General features: G+C 33.5%; 2 protein-coding genes across 6 annotated transcripts in view; one reads left to right on the plus strand and one right to left on the minus strand.

Moving 5' to 3' along the window:
- Positions 1-19892, plus strand: part of LOC121130565 (transient receptor potential channel pyrexia-like) — a 110988-nt gene extending 91096 nt beyond the window's left edge. The window contains 4 exon segments of the mRNA XM_040726311.2: positions 15508-16058; positions 16060-16712; positions 16772-17019; positions 19228-19892. Coding sequence (XP_040582245.2) covers positions 15508-16058; positions 16060-16712; positions 16772-17019; positions 19228-19801 — 2026 coding nt within the window. The 3' untranslated portion in view covers positions 19802-19892.
- LOC121130563 (luc7-like protein 3) lies at positions 19841-22098 on the minus strand. Of its 5 annotated transcripts, none has more exons than XR_005868752.2 (4): positions 20816-22080; positions 20520-20567; positions 20253-20358; positions 19841-20182 (listed from the first exon to the last, which is right to left on the minus strand). XR_005868752.2 is itself a non-coding variant. In XM_071893805.1 (4 exons), the coding sequence occupies exons 1-4, from the start codon at positions 21922-21924 to the stop codon at positions 20583-20585; spliced, it is 1059 nt and encodes a 352-aa protein (XP_071749906.1). In that variant the 5' UTR covers positions 21925-22053; the 3' UTR covers positions 19956-20582. The 5 variants fall into 5 exon arrangements, 1 of the variants encoding a protein (XP_071749906.1); XR_011783946.1 differs by having other exon boundaries at positions 20520-20626; positions 20816-22063; XM_071893805.1 differs by having other exon boundaries at positions 19956-20626; positions 20816-20938; positions 21002-21071; positions 21103-22053.
- Between the last annotated feature and the right edge of the window lie 223 nt (positions 22099-22321).

Genomic DNA, 22321 nt, shown 5'->3' on the forward strand with positions numbered 1-22321 from the left:
ATATCAAAATTGGAGACAACGACAGCGGATAGTTGAAATTCAAATATGGCAATCTTTTAATAATAAATAATTAACTACTCAATGCAAAAAATATATAATTGAATATTTGGAGAATTAGTACTTTGGAGGATCGTCAAAGTAAATGGAAGCTCTTGTGGATGATGTGGATGAGGTGATGAGTTTGTCTATTATGAAGTATTCTGCGGAGAGATTCAAAGTCGACTGAGGGATGAGCCCGGAAGAGATCACATATGGTTAAGTCTACCATCTACCACTACGTCTTTTTCTCGTCTCTGCCATGAGAACTTACAGTATAATTACATAGAGTACATTAACTCATGAAACAGAAAATCACTATAAAAATACATAAATAAAAATATTCAGTACAACCCCAAATTATTATCTAATCCTACATGGAAATTTATTTAAAAAAATTGATCAATCCCTCTCCTCCTACGTCATTAATATATATTGTTCTTTTGGGAAGCATCGCTTTGTTGAACTTTTCAAAGTTATGTCCTTATTATTCAAAGGTTACAATGTTTGAATTTCAACAATACGGAGTCGTTGTCTAGAATATGGAGATCAGAAGAGGATATATGAGAAATAATACAATGTACCCAGGTGATGCACTCCAAAGTGACACTCGAATTTTAAGGGCTACCATGTTAATTTAGGTTTGGTTTTTTTATTTAGCAAAACTCACATGTCATATTTTATACAATTCTACTCATCTATTTTTATAACTAATTACATAATAAACAAGTGAATTTCTATCTTCCTCTTAAAAAGCCAACAAGGTTAAATGACTCGTAATTAATAATCATTTCCTTCTTTCGTGATATTCCGACCAAATGTTCTCATTTGAGGAACTTTTTTTTTTTAATTTACGACTATGCATAAAGCCAAAAAACCTTTAGTTCTTCATTGGCAAATATATACAAATGTTGTATCGGTCCTTAATATGGGGATTGGGGATTAAAATAGATCCCATCAAGAAAACATTTAAATCAATGGAATGAAAACTCTCAAGGGCGTCTGCAGTTTTTTTATGTTTTATTTGGTTTTGCAAAAAAAAAGTATATCTTTTTAAATAGAAAAATTAATTGTTCGGAACTACATTTAAAATGTAAAATTTTTTGAAGAAAAATTTAAAATATTAAATTTTTTGGAAAATTAAAAAAAAATTTTTTCAAATTTTAAAAATTCAGCGCTCTTAAAAAAAAAAAAGAAGGTTTACAGTAATTTTTTTTAGTAGAAAATGTAATTGTTTGGAACAACATTTAAAATGTAAAATTTTTTGAAGAAAAATTAAAAGTATTAAATTTTTTAGAACAAATTTTAAAAATTCACAGCTCTTCACTAAAAAATATTTTTTTTGGGAAAAAGGTTCACAGTAATTCACAGAAAAATTTAAAAAAAATATATTGTTTCGGAGAAAATGTGAATTTTTTTTTTTTTTTAAATTGGAAAATGTAATTGTTTGGAACAACATTTAAAATGTAAAATTTTTTTGAAGAAAAATTAAAAATATCAAATTTTTTGGAACAAATTTTAAAAATTCACAGCTCTTCACAAAAAAATATTTTTTTTGGAAAAAAGGTTCACAGTAATTCACAGAAAAATTTAAAAAAAATATATTGTTGCGGAGAAAATGTGAATTTTTTTTAAAAGTCGAAAATTTAATTGTTTGGAACTAAATTTTAAATGTAAAATTATTTGAAGAAAACTTATAAATATAAATTTTTGGAACTAAATTTTAAAAATTAACAGCTCTTCAAAAAAAAAATAATTTTTTGGAAAAAAAATCCAATTATTAAATTTTTTGTAAAATAAATTCAAAAATACACAGCTTATTCACAAAAAATTAAAATATTAAATTTTGTGGAAAAAATTATCAAAAATTCACAAGGCTACAGGGAAATTTAAATTTTTTGGAAAACAGTTACAATTATTACATTTTTTTTTAAAATTCAAAAATCTACTGTTATTTGCAAAAAAACAACAACAACTTAAAAATCAACAGCTATGCACAAAAAATTACTTTTTTAGAAAAAAATTTAAATTATTAAACTCCTTGGAAAAATTAATTCAAAAATCCCCAGCTTTTTACGAAAAATTAAATTGTTAAGGAAAAAATTTGGCAAATATATAGATACAAAACTGTTCCTGCAAAATCTAGGAACCATAAATAATAGAACTTAAATCTCACTCTCTATCAAAAACCTATCCCTCTATTGTCTAATTTTATTATTTATGAAAGACCATATGTATCAAAAATATGTTATTAAATTGTGGTATAATCTTATTTCCATAGTCAAGAAAAAATTAAGTCCAACAATGGAAACAATAAGTTTATCGTCCCTAATTCATCAAAGTTAAAAAAAAACTATAAATCTCTTAATTTTTAGATATTTTTAGCCCATATTGCTTTGATTACATTCAAATATCAGTGTTTATCATTTACATCAAGTAGTATTTAATGCAAATGTTAAGTCTTTTGGCATCATAAATGCCATTTGATGGAGTTTAATCAAGATTTATTGAAATCCCTGTCTTTGATGTAGTAAAAATATCAACTTATGGTCCCCAAAATGGCGTCTCTTTCAATTACAGGGTGGTGCATTGAAATATAAACATTTACTAATTCAGCAATTAATTAAAGTTGAGTAATTGAAATTAATTCATATTCCGATAAATATAAGCATAAACAAATAGTTCCAAACAAAAGAAACATGACTTCTCTAGCTTACATACAAGTCGAGGAAAGGACACTTGAACGTGATCAGTGAATTTCCATTCGCACACTCTAAGCAGTTAGGCGTCTTTAGGACCACCGTCTACACTCTCAGCAAGTCCGAAACGTTGAAGAGGGAGAAGTGCTCAGTCAACAAGGCCAAACTAGGACCCGGAGGAGTAAAAAAGCAGCTCAGGTCAATCTGAATGCAAAAGATTTCGTAGTTTTACACCAAACTGTCCAGAGAGCTATCAAAACAGTGGATGTGATGTTGGAGAAGCCATCAAGAGCAATGAAAAAAACCGTCTCCTCCGTTACAAGACTCTTGTGAACTCTTTTGGTCTCTCTAGAGCCCTATTGCCCACCCCATCTACTAAACCTTTTGAGTGTACGTCAAGAGGAAGGCCTAATGTGTCTGTTATCCAAGCACCGAGTCTTTCAAAGCCACTGTCAGCTAACACTAGGACATCATGACAGGGGGGCTACATCTGCAGCGGGCCCAAGGCCTTCCGCCGCCGCCTGGAAACCATCATTGCCTCTGAGGTTGGCTACATTAATGATTTAGAGAGCTCAGACATACATATATTTAAAATATTAATTGTGTTGAAATGCTATTGTTATTAAATATATTATAACTTGTTGACGTTAACAGTTCAAAATGTTCAGATTTTAATGGACCACTCGATATGTAACTGCGTTACTTCCCTGCCCTACAACTAAACACTGTATTTGGTTCTTAACAGTAGACATTCCATCTTCTTTTCTCTGATCAATGTTCTGAACGTTGATTGGTTGAATTTGAATTAGTGAAGCTGGGAATAATTGTCAACAATGATTGAATAACAACTCCGATCTGGTATGAATTGGCCAACTACCAACTGATTTTAGAACTCCTGTATCTTTTCGGTGAAGTTACTCTTCGTCTTATATGAATATTTACAAATGTTCAATCCAGTTTTTAAATATTCACAGGGTTATGCGCCATCAGGGAAAAAATTGCGATTCGATCAGAAATTCACTACGATATAGCAATATAACGATCTGGGCCGTTTTCGATCAGCGATCCAATCAATTTAATTGCAATCATATTCAAATATACAACTTCTTTAAACTTATATATGTATACTTATATTTAACTGAAATAAACGATTTATAAACCTTTTTCAAATGTATTTATTCACAATATTTTATTATAATAAAAAATATATATTTATTTAGAAAATAACTAAAATATAGTCTACCAGCGAATAATGAAATATCCACATAAATCATTTCTCTTCTAGCTCTTTATTTAATATTAACAGGAGCTGTTTCTCAATGCTGTCGTCTCTCAGCCACTGTTTAGTCCTACTCTGATTCTGTTTGGCCTTGGAGAACAAACTATCCCTACTGGGACTACTTGGAAGCACGACATTGTATCTTCGAAATATACTTTTGACCCTTCAGAAGGCCAAGGTAATTTCCCGGCCTTTATAGTCATAAAGCCAGGTATATTTCCACTTCTTGCTTGGTCGTATCCATCTTTTTGTGACTTTTGTGTAGAAATTACTCTCTTTCTGCACATCTTGAGACAACTGGCTGAACTGTTGACCTTAAATTAAGATGGTTTTCTCAAGAAGGAACTGTTTATCTTTTTCTTGAGTCTCCTCAGTAAGAAAAGCTAATTTGACTTGAGGGAGATAAGCTGATATGTAATTTTGTACAAATTGATCAGTTTGCAACTTTTTTGCTATATCTGTTGGTATATAGCGATATAAAGATCCGGGCGAATTGCAATACTGCGATCAGTGATATAATATCGCAACCGATTAGGATCTTTACTGAACATATCAGGGGCGTCTGCAAGAATACATTTTGGGGATGGCTTTGTTTTTTGAATTTAAAACCCAAAAAAATACAAAAATTAAATTTTAAATATTAGATTTTTGGAAAATAAATTTCAAATATTTTTTTTTTTTTTTGGAATAATATTTAAAAATCCCCTGTTATTATCAAGAAATTAATTCCTTAGGAAATCAATTTCAAAAACCCATAGCTATTCACAAAAAAATTTAATTTTTTGGAAAACTATTTCAAAAATTAAATTTCAAAGAGTAATTTTTTGTTAGAAAAAAATTCAAAAATCCATAGCTATCCAAAAACAAAATAAGCTCTTTGAAAATTATTTTAAAAATTAAATTTCAAATGGTATTTTTAAGTGATGGATATTTTAAATCCATCACTATAAAATTTCAAATTTTGGAAAAAAAAAATCTCCAGCTGTTAACAATTATTATTATTTTTTTTTTTTTTGGTAAAAAATTTGATGTCAAATATAAAAATCTTTTGAAATAAAAATTTCGAATATAAAATTTTTTGAAAAAAGAAATTAGCCCTATTTTTCTGTAAGCTTTTTTCATACAAACCAAGAAAAAAACCTAGAAAAAAGCTAGCTCCAGCCCTTCCATCCCAACCCTTGTATACGCCCCAGAAGATGTACATTATGAATTTGGACTTGAAAGACAATACCTAGATCAGATATAGTAATAACTGTAATACTTTAATATTTATTTCTATTCAATAAGTGCAACTCTTATCTGACCAATTAAAGGAACAATATATATATATATATAGTATATGCTGCAATCTCATATAACATATTGAAGATCTCTGGCCTACCTACTCCTTTTAACAGTAAAAGAAATAAATAAATAGATAACAACACACAAACTCAATAAAATGCATGGATTTAAAATATATTGTGGAAGGCAAAAAAAAAAAAGAAGATTTCTTTGAAATTACAATAAAATTCATTGTAAAAATAAAAATTGTTTAGTGGTCAGTTCTGATAATAAAATAAAAAGATTTAAATAGCATTGATATTTGAGGCACTTTATACAGACGGCAAAACCCAAAAAACTACAAAAATATATGTTTTCCTAAAGCATGTCGTTACTTTACTTTCGCCACGCAACCTATCCTCTGAAAAGGAAAAAAAAAAAAAAAAAAAAAAAAAAAAGGCCCGAAATCATCTGGTAGTCAGTCGGCCAAGTCTATCATAGCATCTCTTATTTATTGATGATTTACTCCCAGACCCCCATTGTCATTCTTAAAAAGATTTAATTAGATGTATATTTCATAATATTAAAATTTTTCATAGTATTATAATATTACTTAGTATTATTTTATTAAAAGTATATCTATGTATTTTTATTTATACATGGAAATAATAAGATGCCCAAGACGTTGTGGAAACTTGAGACGTATATACTTATATTATATTGATTTGAGAGGTTATGTTTGAAGAAATTAGGACTGTCTGTAATTGTATAGGTAGCCATATATCTCAAACAGCTCTTTGTTTTTTTGATTTTTTTTAATCGGACAAGAAATGTCATTAGAGTGAAGTTCAAGGCATAGGGCATCAACTTTTGTCCTACGTGCGGGTCACACTCCAACAGAGGTGGACAGGCAGACTGGAATTGCTTGTAAAATCATCTACAACATTATGAAGAGGCTCGAAAACAAAGAGGCTATAAATAGGATGAGAGCCCCGGAAAAAACTTCACGTGATGCTTCCTTCTAAAGAACCCGTATAATTATGGTACACTAAGTATTGGGAAGTCGTAACTTTAAGTAGACTTAGCGAGTAGTCCATACAAATCCAAACATTTTGAACTTTAACCTTCAACAAGATATAATTTATTCATTAACAATAAAATTACAGCACAATTAATACTATAAATAGATGTGTGTTTGGGCTCTCTAAATCCTTAGCGGCAATGATGCCTTCGAGGCAGCGGAAGGACTGGCACTCACTGCGGATGTAGTCCTCTATCATGGAGTCCCAGTGCTGACTGAGAATGGGTTTGAGGGCCTAAGGGTTTGGATGAATGACACTGCTGGCCCAAATGGACCCAAAAGTGTAGTGGAGGGGATTGGTATCAGGGCTGTAGGGTGCCAAATGTGTTAAAAGAACTCAAAAGAAACATTCAAAATAGTCTTGAAACGGAGAAGATGGGTTTTTTTCATTGTTGGTCTCAAAAGAGGCCTCTCCACCTTCTCACAAGGCTCTTACCAACCACTTTTTGATAGCATTATGGATAGTCTGTTGTGGGACTCCGAGATCTCTTGTATTGGCCCTTCACGGACTTGAGAGAATTGGCCTGAGCTGTTTTTTAAACTCCTTAAGTTCCAGTTTAGCTTTTTGACAGAGCCAAACTGGAACCCGAGGAGTGGCTGGAGTGCTCGAAAATTCGTCGATCACGTTCATGTATCATTCTCTCGACTGGTATGTAAGCTAGAGAGCTGAGGTTTGTTTTGTGATGTAACTAATTGTTCATGCTTAATCGAAATATGAATTAATTTCAATCACTCAATTTTCATTATTTACTCAATTTTGTAAGTGTTCAGATATCAATGGACCACCCGGTACTTAGATTTTTGCCCACTCACTCATCTATTCCCTAGCATTGATTTAATAATCTACAACAAGGACTAAAAATGCGAAGAAATAACAAATGACTGAAATATGATTATTATTTTATAAAACTATTTTTTTGTAGAAGAATCAAATGTATCCCTGAGTATATAATTAAGTATTTAATGTCCCCCTGTTCCGTAACCGGTTTTTTTATCATTTTTATACGAAAATATATACAGAATTAAGTGATATTGACTTGATACTACTCAAATCATTTGCCTTGGGTCTTTAGTCCTTCGAAAATATATGTGTAACATTATTTAAGAAAAAAAACATAATATATATAAAGTATGGATTATTAGATATACAACAATCATCTATTGTACCTCTCTCATCCTTTAATACATAAAGAACCAAAAAAAAGAACCGAAATTAGTTAGTAATTAGTCATTTCTTCCTTCTCAACTGGAAGATTGTTTTATTCATCTTTGCATTGTACTGTTTCTGGTTTTCCACTTTTAATTTACATTCCCTGAAAGTATTGTGTAGCCCAAGGAAGAAATTACACCTTCCATCAGGACAGTGTACCAGCCCATGAGCCTAAAAAAGTGCAGGATGTATTGGCCAATGTCCTCACTTTTGGAGGGCGGATCTAGGAAAAACACCGTACCTGAACCCATGTGATTCCCCTTAAGAATTCCCGTACAATAGCATAGCTGGATCTGCGCAAGGTCGCCCGGGCCTTTCAAAGCTTCCGGCGCCGTATGTTTATCAATAGAGACGGATTTGATTATGAATGATTGAATTTCATTAAATGTAGCTTTCAAATAATACAAAAAATGTGCTCTTACCCCATCCAGTTCGTTCGTTATAAGCCTTTAAAGATTTTCATAATTTCTATGGACCACCTTTACTAATGATTGATCAAAAATTGAACCAGAGAATAGGATATTTTTTCTGAAATCGGAATCAGCATCGCGGAAATAAGGGTGAATCTCCAATTTACTATTCTGATTCATACGATATTATATTTAATACTTATAATTAATTAACTATTAATTACTTTTCTAAGTTATTTTAAAAAAACACACACACACACATGTTAAATATTTCTGTCAAGATACAGGAAAACACAACGAAAAGGTATTAGGTACTTTAGTCTTGTAATAATAATAAACATCGTTATAAAATAATTTATTATTTTATAGAAATGCTTGACCACTCTGATAAAAAAAAATTGAACACAAACTGAGTGTAAACAAATATGTTCTAAAAAGACATGTTATTTTAGTACAATAACTTTTGTTTTTTGTTTCAGTTAGCTAATCATAAATGGAAGATATACATACTAACTATAGTATGTATATTGTATATACAGGGTCTTTTAGGTAAATCCGGACCAAGGGCAACACCCACTCCAAAAAAAAATCTGGTTTGACTTAATATCAAGATCAATAACGAGAGTAACTGATGAAATTTTACTATATAAGAATAGAAATAATATTTTATTCGATTCAGCCGCCATCAGCCTCCCCCAAGGACTCAATCCTGTACCTGAAGTTGGCAAATATGTTTCAGACAATTGGAGGACTAGGCTTCTAGGCCTCACGTACGATGCTGGTCCTCAAGATCTTCTCGGAGGGATGGAACTTGGTACATGCCTTGTCCTCTAATTACCCCAAAAAGTAGACGTTCGAGGGGTTCATGTTAGGACACTGGGGGATCAGGTCTCGGCGTCCAAAAAAGCTAGGGCATTGGCTTGGAGCCAATCTTGAACCATTTTGGCGCCTTACGCGGTTACAGAGTCCTGTTGAAGCACGTATGGGCGCCCCTACCTTATTTACATAATAAATTTGGAGGATCCGTGGGGCTGACCCTCCCTGCAAACTCTGATCATGGTTTTGAGTAGTTTTGTGTCAGTCCTTATTATTCAGTACAGCCTTTAGACCGCTCTTATCAGTCCTTGGACTGCTCCTTAAAAATGTCGGTCCATCGAACTCTCATAACTAGAACTGATTTAAAGAAAGAATTAATAAACATGAGGGACGTCATGAAGGACCAAACTTAATCAGTTTTAGCACTGATATGCAGCACTGAACTCGATATGAAAGAGACTAAATTGGACAAGACTGCAGTCTCCACTCCTAAATGATGATTGAACCCAGCCTAGTTTTGAGGATACTATTGCGCCATAAGAGCTTCCCTTGGTATCAATCATTTCTAAGAACTCCATTAATATCATCTGTTATCGCAATCCTATAATACTTATCTACAATACGTAGACAATGACGCTTATACATTAAAATAAGAACCTCATCATTCATAAATGATTGGAATATTTATACTTTTTTCAAAAAAATAAAAAGATAGAACAATGTACTTTGTTATAGGCTCTGACATAACATGGAATAATATTCTATCGTCAAGTCTTGTGGGATGATAGTTATTATCTATGGTTAGAATAACCAAGATTGTGCCCTTATCTTTCTAATGGTTCTATCGGTTCAAGCGGCTCTGGTTCTTGAACCGCTAGAACCGGAAAAGAACAAAGTCGAACCGAGACTGTAATATAATGTTTATCGGTCTCAGTTCTGCTAATTTTCTTCCTATATAGAACATAAAAAGAAAATACAAAATATATTAGCTTATATCAATAAGTCAATTTTCTGACTTCTTTTTGCGCAATTGCAGCGTTTTCCAATGATTTTTTTTGTGTTTCGTGCCAGTGTAATACAGATGTAACTGAGCTCCAAATAAGCTAAGGGCTTCTTATGGATCTATAAAAGTGGTTGTAGGCACCAGACACTGTAAATAAAAGAGGGAAGGGGAGGGGTAGATTTTGTATCCAGCTCTGCTACCAACCTTATGGGGCCCCTGTAATATGATAACTTTAATATTTCTTGTAAAATATTTATTTAACCCAAGTACCCCCTTACCAGCACACAGCATTTTTAGCTTCAGTGACTGGGGCGTCCGCAGAATTATATTATTATTAGTTGTTGTTTTTTTGCTTGGTTTTTGGATTTTTTTTTTTGGAAAAAAAATTCAAAAATCCACAGCTATTCACAAAAAAAAAATGTCCCAAATCCATTGCTATTTACAAAAAAAAATGTCAAAAATTCATATCTATTCTCAAAAAATTCAAAATCCACACCTGTTCACAAAAAATTTAATTGGTCTCCAAAAATTTTTAATTATTAATTTTTTTGGGGAAAAATTTAAAAATCCATAGCTATTAACAAAAAATAAGTTAAATTTTTTGAAAAAAAAAATCATATATTACATTTTCTATAAATAAATTTAAATGCCTTAATTTGGTGGTACTACAACCCCTCCAGCCCACCACCTGCAGACGCCTCTGAGGTATGCACCATTTGTAAAATATTCTTTCAAAATCTCAAGTCCCCTTGGAGTTCCTCCCAGTACCCCAAGGAGTACGCGTACCCCCATTTGAGAACCACTGAAGCTGGAGAGCTCAGATTTGTTTTGTTTAGTAACTAATTGTTTATGATTAAATATATCGAAAAATGAATTAATTTCAGTCACTCAACCTTTATTACTAATGGAATTAGTAAGTGTTCAGATTTAAATGGATCAACTAGTACATAGATCAATAAGACTGCATATAATGTAAATTGTTGGTTCTTGGCAGCATGAATGAAAGATCCCATCAGGGCCATCATCATTTCCCACTCTCTTAGTAAGAATGAGGATACATTAATATCAATGTAACCCACAGAATATAAATATATGTATATCTAAGTATGGTGGAACATCTATTTGCGGATATTCATTTATACCCCATAAAAAAACTTGTTCTGTTAAACAGTAGTAGTAAAATATTTTCGTGGAAAGGGAAAACGAGACACTGGTTTGTAAAAGAAGACAAAGTATACTGAACTAAATATATTGATATATATATCACATTTTTCTGCTTAAAGCATATACATATGTAAATTGTATTCCTAACTAACTTAAAGCCGCCTTAAATATCTATGCATCTTTGTATCAATTACATTTGATGGAGCAATAGATCGTTCTTTGTTTTTTTTAAGCATAAATGGTGTGTCCAAAAAGTTAGCTTACTTTCCCATATATTTTTATCATAGTACACTACCCACAACACATATTTACTGTTTTTAGCTATATAATATGTTTAGTTTGTTCATGAGAGACATAACGGTTAGAAGTAGGTTGCCTGTTTGGTGGGGTTTTTTTTGCTATTGAAAAACATGGATCAAAGAATTTGCATCAAATTTTGTGTAAAAAATGAAACTAAGTGCTTACGGTAAAACTATCCTGAGTTTAAAAAAAAATGCTTACAAGTGGTATAAACTCTTCTGAGATGGTTGGGAAGATACCATTGACGAGCTTTGCTCTAACCGCCCAAGCACGTCAACTACAGATGAAAACGTTAAAGCAGTGAAGAAAATTGTTTTTGAAAACCGTCGAATAACTATCAGAGAAGTGCCTTATTTTTTAACACACCTCGTATACAATGTGCAGTCGTTGTTTAAGAACGAAATTTGAGCAGCTGTAACAGGTGCACATGTGCAGGTAGGATGTTGTTTTGGCGGCTAATCAGAAGTGTTTGACGCCATTTAAAAAAAAACGCCATCGATCAACGAAATATTTATTCCACAAACGTGGAAAAGGCCTTAATTTGACACTTAATTTATGCTTACATAAATTGGAAATTTATTCGTCAATTGTCTTCAAACTCGGTGAAAAATAGGTTTTGTAACTCAAGATTCCTTATGTAAAGTTTACACACAACTAAAAACAAAACAAACGAGAACGAGTAGAATGGAGTAACAAAGGCTGAAATTATAATACGTCTCCCACACGGCCTGTTCCCCCATGTTAATATCTAAGAATCTCTGTTGCAGCTGTTTATTGTGTCAGGTACATATTTACCGTCACCAGGGTCTTGGACGTTGTGTCAGCACAGGAAAAGTGCCCACCCATTTTTTTGTGGAGAGAAAGAGAGCGGCTCAATGTAGATGCTTACATCGAACTTCTGGATAAGAAATTGCTACCTTGGGCCAGAGAAAAGTTCGGGGAACTTTTTTTTCTCTATCAAGACGGAGGGAGCTCCATGTAATTCCACTGCAAAGACCCAGGCCTTCCTCAGAGACAACACTCCAGACTTTTGGCACCTACATATATCATGGCCTTCCTCTCTAAACGCAAACCCTTACGAACTATTCTATCTAGGCACGTCTGGAGGAGAGGATGTGTGCTACTCCACACAGGAGTGCCCAGTCTCTAGAGGCTTCCATCCAGAAGGAGTGTACCGAGCTCGAGATTGACTACATAATCAAGACCTGCAAGGTATTTAGGCCCAGTATTCATGCAATTATTAAAAATGAGGGCTCATATATGGAATAAAAGTTGTTCCGAGGACTATTTTCAGAGGATTTTGTTAAATAATAAATATCCACTCGTTTAAATAATACTCTTGAAAAATTGACAATAATATAATGTGTACCACTAGATAATATCAATCATGTATATGCTATATATTTATACCATATATGTGTACACGCACAATAAGTGGGGTAACCCGCCTTAACTCTTCAAATACATCTTTGCTCCACAATCCAATCAACATTTTATTTTCGGATCCTTTATAATTCCTTTTAATATTAAGATCAGACTACATGTCTATTGTTAAAATTAGAAATATTTAATTGTTAATATTTTGATCTATTGAATACGATAAATAGTCAAGTATATACGCAATTGCAACGTAATTAATTTTAAATTAAAGACGTTGCAATTAAGATCTCTGGAGTCATACGGGGAAGAATAACTCCCTATAAATATTTCTGACCAGTACACGGTGTACATAAAAATAGTCTAAATCCTCAAGCAGTGGCTTGCCAGAAGTGAGAAGGAAGAGGATTAATGTTGTGTCGGATATTATTGATTCTGTCCAGTTTTAGGACCGTCACTCCTTGGAACTGTTCCTTAACTGTCGATCCTTTGAATTTTTCGTAAAAATATAGATGGTTTATTAAGGAAAATAAGATATATGAAATATTTATTATGATTATTACACATATCTTACAAAAAAAAAATTTTTTCCCATAACCATACAATATGATACGAACATATTATATTGTTACATATTAATATTACTTATTCTATCAGAATCATTATAAATAAAAAAAAAAGGAAAAAAAACCTCGTAGGTGTCACGAGGGATCCATTTTACCTTCTTCAAGGACCGAAAAATGGGGCTGGACCGTAGTCTTAAATAAGGACCGACAGAGCACGAAAGAGGATGTTCTCAGACGCAAAACAGATTGTAGGGGTCATGGAAAAATTGACGTATTAGCTGGCCCAAGTCGATGTGGGATCCCTACAGCCTGAAGTTAACCATTGTGACCTTCCATTCTGGCTGCACTTAAATTCAAGGCCCTGCACCATCCTCAGCCGAACATTCCATTCTGGAGGCCTCTGTAAATGACCCCTGGGAGGACATGAGTAAAGAGACTATTTTCAACGGGTGTGCAGCCTATGAATAGCCGTTTGAAGGCTATTGTTGCCGCCGAGGGGGACTGCATTGACAAAATAAAGTTATTCCTCTACATATTTGTGATAGAAGTATATGTTATTGAAAAGTGTCTCAATTTCCATGCAACATCCGGTAATTGAAACCGAAATGATTCATATATGTAGTAAAAAAAATGGTACAAATTAAATAATTATATTGACAATATCCAATGTTTTCTATTCATTTCATGTGTTTTTACAATTAAGACATACATCCAATAGGGCATGAGCGTTGTTTATTTATTTTTAAAGCAACAGAGAGTGGCGCCGTAGTGTGACCAAATAATACAACTCCCTGAATCATAATAATATGATTCATTTTTGATCTAATGACGTTCCCTTAAAAAGTAATACTAGCAAAGAGTTAACCGACGTTCCAGGGCCAAGAAGGGAGAGGGAAATGGTTAAAGTTATTTCTTCTTAGTTTTTAGACTCCTTCGGTGTGGACAAACAATATATTATAGACCCTGTATATTAAACGAAATATGTTATTATGATTTTTTTTTAAATGTTTATTAACTACCAATAACATACAAACATATATATATATGAAAAAATTTGTCTAGATGAGAAGTCCATTATTTATTTTTTTCAAAAAATTGATCGATCGAAATTTGCAAAGAAAATTGCAAAAAAAAAACCTTTTTGCGTTAATTTTGCACAAAGTAATTAATAATATTTATTGCCATTGTAAAAAGAAACACAAACGTACCAAGAATTTTTTCGTAATTCTAAAACAAACAAAAATTATGGAGGATAATATCGACGAAAAAATAGCCCTCGATAGTTGGTTCATTTTTGCAAATGTTCCAAAAATTATGTGATAAAATGTTATAGAAAAAGAAAATATCAATATGATTGGATAAAAATATCAAAATTTATGTCCAAATGTATCGTTTTGTTGCATTTCTTCTTAAAAAGGGAAAATTGACGTTTGATAAAAAAAAAATTATTTAAACATCAATTTGTATATGTCAAATTTGTCTAAAAACGAATTTTCAGACAAATTTATACAAACTTTAATCTATCTATGAATGCAATATTTATTGGAAATCCATTTTTTGCACCTGAAAAAAAAATCGAAACTGCTATTTTTACCAATTTTTTTTTTTTTTACCAATAACTTTTTTGATTTTTAAATATAGATGGGAAGTTGTTTTTTTTTTTTGAAAATTTGCCAAAAGTAAATTCGTCAAGAAAATCGAAAAAAACTTTTTTTGCACTAATTTTGCAAAATAATAGTTAATAGCATTTATTGAAATTGTAAAAGAAACACAAAACCATTAATATTTTTTTCGTTCTTGCAAAAAAAAAAAAATTATCGAGAATAAGATTCTGGAAAAAATAAACCACCATAACTGGTTCAGTTTTGAAATTATTGCAAAACTTATTTTAAAAAATGTTCCAAAATTGGAAATACTATACTGTTGTGATTTTAGTTTTATTTTCTAAAAGCATCGTTTTGTGCCAATTAAACGTCAAAAATTGTTAATTGACGTTTGATGAAAAAAAAAAGAGACAAAAAATTGATAAAAAAGAAAAATCATTCAGAAAATGACATACATTTTAGTTAACCTCAATTTGTATGTATCATATTTATATGCAAACGAATCTCCAGACAAATTTCTAATTTTAGCCTTCTAGGTTCAACGGTGTGGGCATGCATAAAGGACACACACAAAATCTGTTTTATATAAAAGATTTATTATTTAATGAGTTATACACTACATAAAATCGTTAGTGTATCATGCTTTTGAAAAATCATAGTTGCTAAATTGTATGTTAATTATGTTTATTTTGTTCTTAGGTTTGGATACGCTCCTCTTCATATTGCTGCGCTAAATGAATATTCCTACTGTGCAAATATGCTCCTTGCTTTCGGAGCAGACATTACTGCTCGTACCAAAGGAGGTACATCCGCTCTATCCATGATCGTACGCAAAACACCGAATGTTCTCCCGAAATTCGAGGACATGCTGGATCACGCCATTACTCTCGCTGAGCATGACATAAATGACGTTGACTGCGAACTTAAACTGGACTTTAGAGTTCTTATACCAAATCGTACCCGAGGAGAATCAAATATGTTCATCAACTTCATCGAAACAGGACATAATCATCTTCTCAAACATCCCCTCTGTGAGAGTTTCCTCCATTTGAAATGGCTCAAAGTTCGAAAATTCTTCTTAGTGTCTCTCATCTTTCATTTACTGTTTACCATACTGCACACCACTTTTGTACTCCAAGTATACTACTCTGGACAGTGCATCGTCAGAGATAACTGCAAATACGGCAACGAAACGGATTTTCCAAAAAATAGAAAGAACTCCATACTGGGAGTCCGTCAATGGGGATTGCTTTGATCCCTTCGAGGAGCAGTGCAAAATTACCAGCCTCACTCTCTTTGTATGGATTTCCCTTCTCTTCTCAACGTCAATCCTTATGGGTAAAGAGTGCTTTCAGCTGGCTCACTCCCAGAAGATGTATTTTTATAATTGGGAGAATTGGGTTCAATTAGGCATTATTTTAGATGTCATTCTTATAAGCTTCCATAAGGATCCCTTTGACAGTTTGGAACACTACATTCCTTTGATTGGTATATGGCAACATCACGCGGCGGCAATTGGTGTATTTTTAGTTTGGGGAGAACTAATGCTAATGATTGGGAGGCTCCCCACTTTTGGTATATACGTTCAGATGTTTACTACTGTGGCAAAGAACTTTGCCAAATTTCTGGCTGCTTACTTTTGTCTCTTAGTGGCATTTGCTCTCAGTTTCTGTGTTCTTTTTCCAAATTATCAAAGCTTTAATGTAAAAGGCAGAGGGATCTTATCCGCTGTTATCAAAACACTGGTTATGATGGCTGGAGAAATTGAATATGAAAACTTCATTTACGAAAATGGACAAAACCTATACGTTTTCACTGGCCATCTTATGGTACTAATATTTGTACTACTAGTCAGCATCATTCTGATGAATCTCCTTGTTGGTTTAGCCGTGAGTGATATTCAGGTAACTAGTAAATCCCTCCTATTTATTCCAAAAATATCAAGCACATATTTTTATCCTAGGGACTGCAAAAATCTGCCGGACTTGATCGTTTAGTCCGTCAAACTGAGCTTATTTCACATATAGAGAGTATGTTGTTCTCACGCCTACTTCACTGTTTACCAATTCGATTCCTTGGAGTACTACACCAAAAAGCATTAGTTGTTCCGCATGGATATAGCTACATTTATAATATACGTCCAAACGATCTCCGAGAGGACAGACTGCCAAAGGACATTACGGAAGCCATACATTGGCTCGTCTCCACAAGGTTAGTAAGGTTTTAATCCTCTAGCAAGGAGTAAAGAATATCAAAATCTGTCTAGTACCATTGAACCGATCCAACACCAATAAGCTATTATTACACAAACGAGTAATGTATTGAATACATTCATTTTGGATTTTAACCCGCAGATTATCTGCAATTTAAAAATATTGGCATTCACAAATTTGGATATTCGCCTCTTGCGGCGTTACCTCACTGACATACAACTTTACTAAGCATTTCCTTCCAAACTGTCGATTGTTCTCTTACTTTTTCCCTCATCATCAGTGTTCTGAACATTGATTAGTTGAATTTGAATTAGATCTTGTTAAGCTTTGAAGAATTAAATAATAATTATAATTCCATAGTTTGAAAGAATTAGCTAATTGAGATCTAGTGTTTTTTTATCTCTAAGGTTTTAATACTATCTGAAGGAGCATATGCTCCAATCATGCAACCTGTTGTGTTGAACAAAATCATCTATAAAGATAAATTCCTGTTGGTCAACTAATATGAACTTTGTAAATAAAATATTTGTCGTAGTTGTATTTTTATATCAACATCCCAACATGTTTTGAAAAACTTTTTCATTTTGAAATTCCCAAACTGTTTTTGAAGCAAACTATGAATCAATTACAATTTGAATTAAACTTGCCTACTACATAAAAATATTGTACAAACGGCAACTTAATTTGATATCTTTATTTTTAAAAGGTAAATTCATCAGTTTAAACAATTAGGTCAATAGTCTTTTGAACATTGACTTTAAAAAACCCTTCTACAAATATCTACTTAAATTTTGAGTTGTAAATATGCTATAAGTCATTTCACTTTTGGTCAAAGAATTCTTTTGGGGGGATTTCAAAATGGAAGTTTTTCTCAAATACCATGTGATGTTGATATAAAACTACAAAAATATTATAGATGTATAACAGTAAAATGTTTATATTAGTTTAGTATGAGAATTAATCATCAATCATCATAAAAAAGACTCAATAGCCACGGTAGTCCGTGGCTAGTGCAGGGTAGTCTGTATCTAGGTTGTTTGGCTACGTAATACTATAACCTAAATACCGTATTTGCACTGCAATGTTGGGTTCAAATCATAAGTATTAGCTTGTGTCAACATCTCAGACGTTCAACAGACATTGGAAACAAATATACTGGGATGCTTAAAAAAATTAACTAGCCCTATTGGATAGTTCCTAATTTTAAAGTCTTTGAGCCCTGATGATAAATGATATTTTTCACCAAAAAAGATGTGTGATAGGAGTGTGTCCTTTCCAGATAGTATTAAATCTCAGGGGCGTTGCTAGCTTTCATCATTTTGGGGGTTTAGCCTCCAAAATTAACACAACCGTTATATAATTACTTATATATATAGCAGGGGCGTCCTTAGTATAATACATACATATATTTTTTTTTAATTTTGCTGCAGAGCATAATTTGATTGAATGACCTTTTTACTTATAAAAGAATTCCTTCAAAATATACATTTTTATATAATATATTTTCTTCCACATTAAATTTTTTTATATTTCAAATACATAACGTTTTCAAAAATTCTTAGAGCCCCTCCAGTCCCCCCGAATAGGTTAGTTTTATATATTAGTAGAGGGTACCCCCCCGCGCAGCATAGAGGGGAATAGAAACAGAGAATGAAGGTAGAAGAAGATGGAGGGCCGTATAGAGAAACATAAGTGGAAAGAATGTTTATTTCGGTGAAAAACAGACCCTTTATTAACTTAGAGACCCCAAAAAAATGTCAAAGGCACATACTTAGATATTTCAACGTCTGCTTGCTAAATTTCAGACTTATTTGTTTGACCATCTTGGATTCCATGAGTGTTAATATCAAAAACAGACTTTAAAATATATGTAAGATATAATTAAATGATTTGCGGTGAATGAGGTTTTGTATATAACGCCATATATATTTTTAAAAAAGATGCTCATTTCCTTTCAAGAAAAGGTCATAAATGATTTATTTTCTTATGAACAAATACTTAAATTAAAAAAAATTCTGGGAGGGAATCGAGATATTCTGAATTTTTGTTCTGGAGATAAAAGGGTTACGATCAGTTTTAAGAGGAAGGGTTCAACATGTAACAAAGGTAACGACGTAATGAGTTTTACTCCATTTTTAAATATTCCATACATCACTGATACAAATATCAAAGCCCATAGTTAACTTTACTCATTTTATTATCACAGACATAGATCACGAAAGAGACGTCCCTTTAGCCGATATGCCGCTCGAAGAAGAATGAATTCCGTATATAGAGAAAAATCTATGCACTACTATGGAGACACAACCAAAGTCATTGAAGAAAAGTTGGACATTGTGTCCGATATCAAAATTCAAATCCGAACACTCATGAATAACAACGAAGAAGTCAAATCCAATCAGGAGGAGTTGAATGCGATCATGATCTCCCTGACACAGCAGGTGTCCTTCATGGCAGAGAGATTGAACATGATCATTGGGAACACCGACCCACACTTCATCGTCAATAACAACAGCAGTACATTGAATAGTAATTTGACGAAGGAAGGGGAGAGAAAGAGTTCCATCGAGGGTGTAATGAAGCACTTAACGGACTTTGCAGTGACACTATCTGGAACAGATGAGCCGCCATCTTCGTCAACCACCTCCAAAACCACTGATGACAAACGAAAAGGGATTATTAATAAAGAACAGAAATTAAAGAGAACGAATATCATGAAGAGAAGAGAATCTCAGGCCTTGCTAGAAGGGATACGAAAGCATAGAACGAATAACTCATAAATAATATCCATTCAATTAATTGTAATAAAATGAAACACATTTTTAATTGTAAACGCATATTTATTATTCAAATAGAAAGATTTTTTTTTGATTGATTTTTTTCTTGAATACTTTGACACCAGCAAAAAAGGATTGGTTAATAATAAATCATAAATAGTATATTTGAAGGTATATTTTAAGTTATTTCACGAGTTGTTTTTCTTTCTGATTATTTTAATAAAATTCATTCATAGACTAAGGAGGAAGAGTGGAGTGACTTACTTGTGTAGGCCCTTTTTTGCTTTGTTGCTTGTTATTGCTTTTTAGTACGAAACGTTTCTTTGTTTAAAAAAATAAAAGATGAGACTCACATCATCATTAGACTTTTTTTTTTTTTTAACGCTTCAAAAGGGACAAGAATCAGAAAACAAAGAGATAATATAATACATAGATTGAATTTTTAATCAAATACCTTTTATTTATGAATGGCTAATGAATCTTTTAAGATCCGTCAACGCAGGATGAGGGTACAAATTTTGATTAAACTTTTGGTAAGACGATGTATGTACGATGATGTACTGAAAGAATATATTGTGTTATAAACAGTGTCACTTACTTGATTGAATGTTTATCGGCGTTCACTTGATTGAAAGCGCAAAGAAAGAATAACGATAGAAACAAAGTATAAAAATAAAAACAACAAACTAGGGGGATAGTTTCATTAATAATACAGTAATACCTAATAATTAATGGATGTCAGTCTTGACTGGAAAAGGTGATCCTCGGCCTGCGGGGAAGGATATTAAGAACTCATTAGAACCATTTTTAATGCCGTAGATCTAGCGTCTTTACAAATAGAAAATGACAGAAGTTGCATACTCAATAATATATATATATATAAGTAGATTTATATCTATGAGAATTAGGGGGTTGAGGAAGGACATAGGAATATGAATATATATATAATATAATGAAATTAAATGAGGAGAAATAAAATTCAATCTTTCTTGGAGGGACATTTGGAATCATCCTCACCGTTTTCAGACGATTTTTTTTTAGAGGGTGATGCCTTGCTACGGCTTCTAGATCTATGGTGCTTCTCACGTCGACGCGACTCTCTGGACCGGCTTCTTTTTCCACGAGAGCGACTTCGACGACCTTTACTTTCTCTACCACTCCCTCCTGCTGTTGATCCTCCTCCTCCACCACGAGGAGAATGACTTTTCCTTCCGCGAGAGCGACTTCTTTTACGGGAGCGACTACGTCTCCGCGAGCGGCTTCTTCGTCGTCTCTCACGTTTTGAGGATGATCGCTCCCTTGACTTTTTTAGGAGAGGGACTTCGCTTTCGTCTTTTGCTTCGATCTTCATCCCTTTTTTTACGGCGCTCTTCCAAGTCCTTATCCCGCTCTTCTCTCCACTTTTTCCTTTCCTCCGTGATTTTATCTGTAGCTGCACGAAGTCGCGCATATCCAACATGTTGTTTCCCAAGCAAATGATCGTCAATGCGCTGCTGAGCATCCCCTACAATGAGGAATGCCCCACAGACATCACAGACCTCCATGGCCTTTTGCTGGAGCATCATGTTGTCCCCTGTATTGATGGAGTTGCGGAGGTTGTCTCTTTCCTGGCGGAACTGATCACAGAGCTTGAGTAGACCCTGTGCCTCCTCCACTTGCCCCAGACACCCCTGTGACTCCGCCTCTTCCACCAACTGATTGATCTTCTCACTCAGCATCTCAATCTGTCCCCGGATCTCGCTGTGCTGCGGGGAAAGCGAGTCCACCTGGAGCATCTGGTGTTGAGTGAGGGAGAGTCGCTCCTTGGCTTTCTTGATGCGTGAAGAGAGTTCGTTCAACATCCGCGCACAGAAGCGCAAAAAGTCGTCGATGTACTGCGTCTTCTTGTAGTGGTCCGGAGACTCTCCCGCAAAGGTCTTCTTCAATTCTTCATCATGGAGCTTGGGACAAGGCCCCAGGTCCGCCTTTGTATTCGTGAATAGGTCATGAGGACAAAATTGGACCAGATAATAGCGGCATACTTCGGAGTCAAACCATTGGATCTCACGCACAGACTCTTTGGGACCCACGTTGCGGTTTCGACCCATGAGCTCATCCAACATAGATGCAATTTGAGATGTTGCCATTTTTTTGCTAATGACACTGCTACGTGAATCCGCCTTCCCCTCCGTTCCAGTCCACTTGTGTCAAGACTTTCCTCCACAACGACAACCACAAAATGGCGTCTCCTCTTCTTCTTTTTATTGTTCTTCCCCTCTTTTAGCTACAACTCTTCTCTTCTCTCTTTCTCTAGCCCTCCTAGCTCAACTATTTCTTCCTACTAGCTAAGTACATGATATAGATTAAACTTAAGAGCGCTAGTGTCGCCTAAGATCACATCAACTGTTGTATCCGGTATAGAACAGTAGAGTACAGCATACACTATGCTTCTCTTGTATGTATGATAATTGATATGGGCTGAAAAGTCCTGGGCTACACACATAGGTGGCGTTGTGTGTAAGAATCACTCTATTTCCAGTTATT

Source organism: Lepeophtheirus salmonis, chromosome Z, assembly GCF_016086655.4.
Source record: "Lepeophtheirus salmonis chromosome Z, UVic_Lsal_1.4, whole genome shotgun sequence".
Classification (NCBI taxonomy): domain Eukaryota; kingdom Metazoa; phylum Arthropoda; class Copepoda; order Siphonostomatoida; family Caligidae; genus Lepeophtheirus; species Lepeophtheirus salmonis.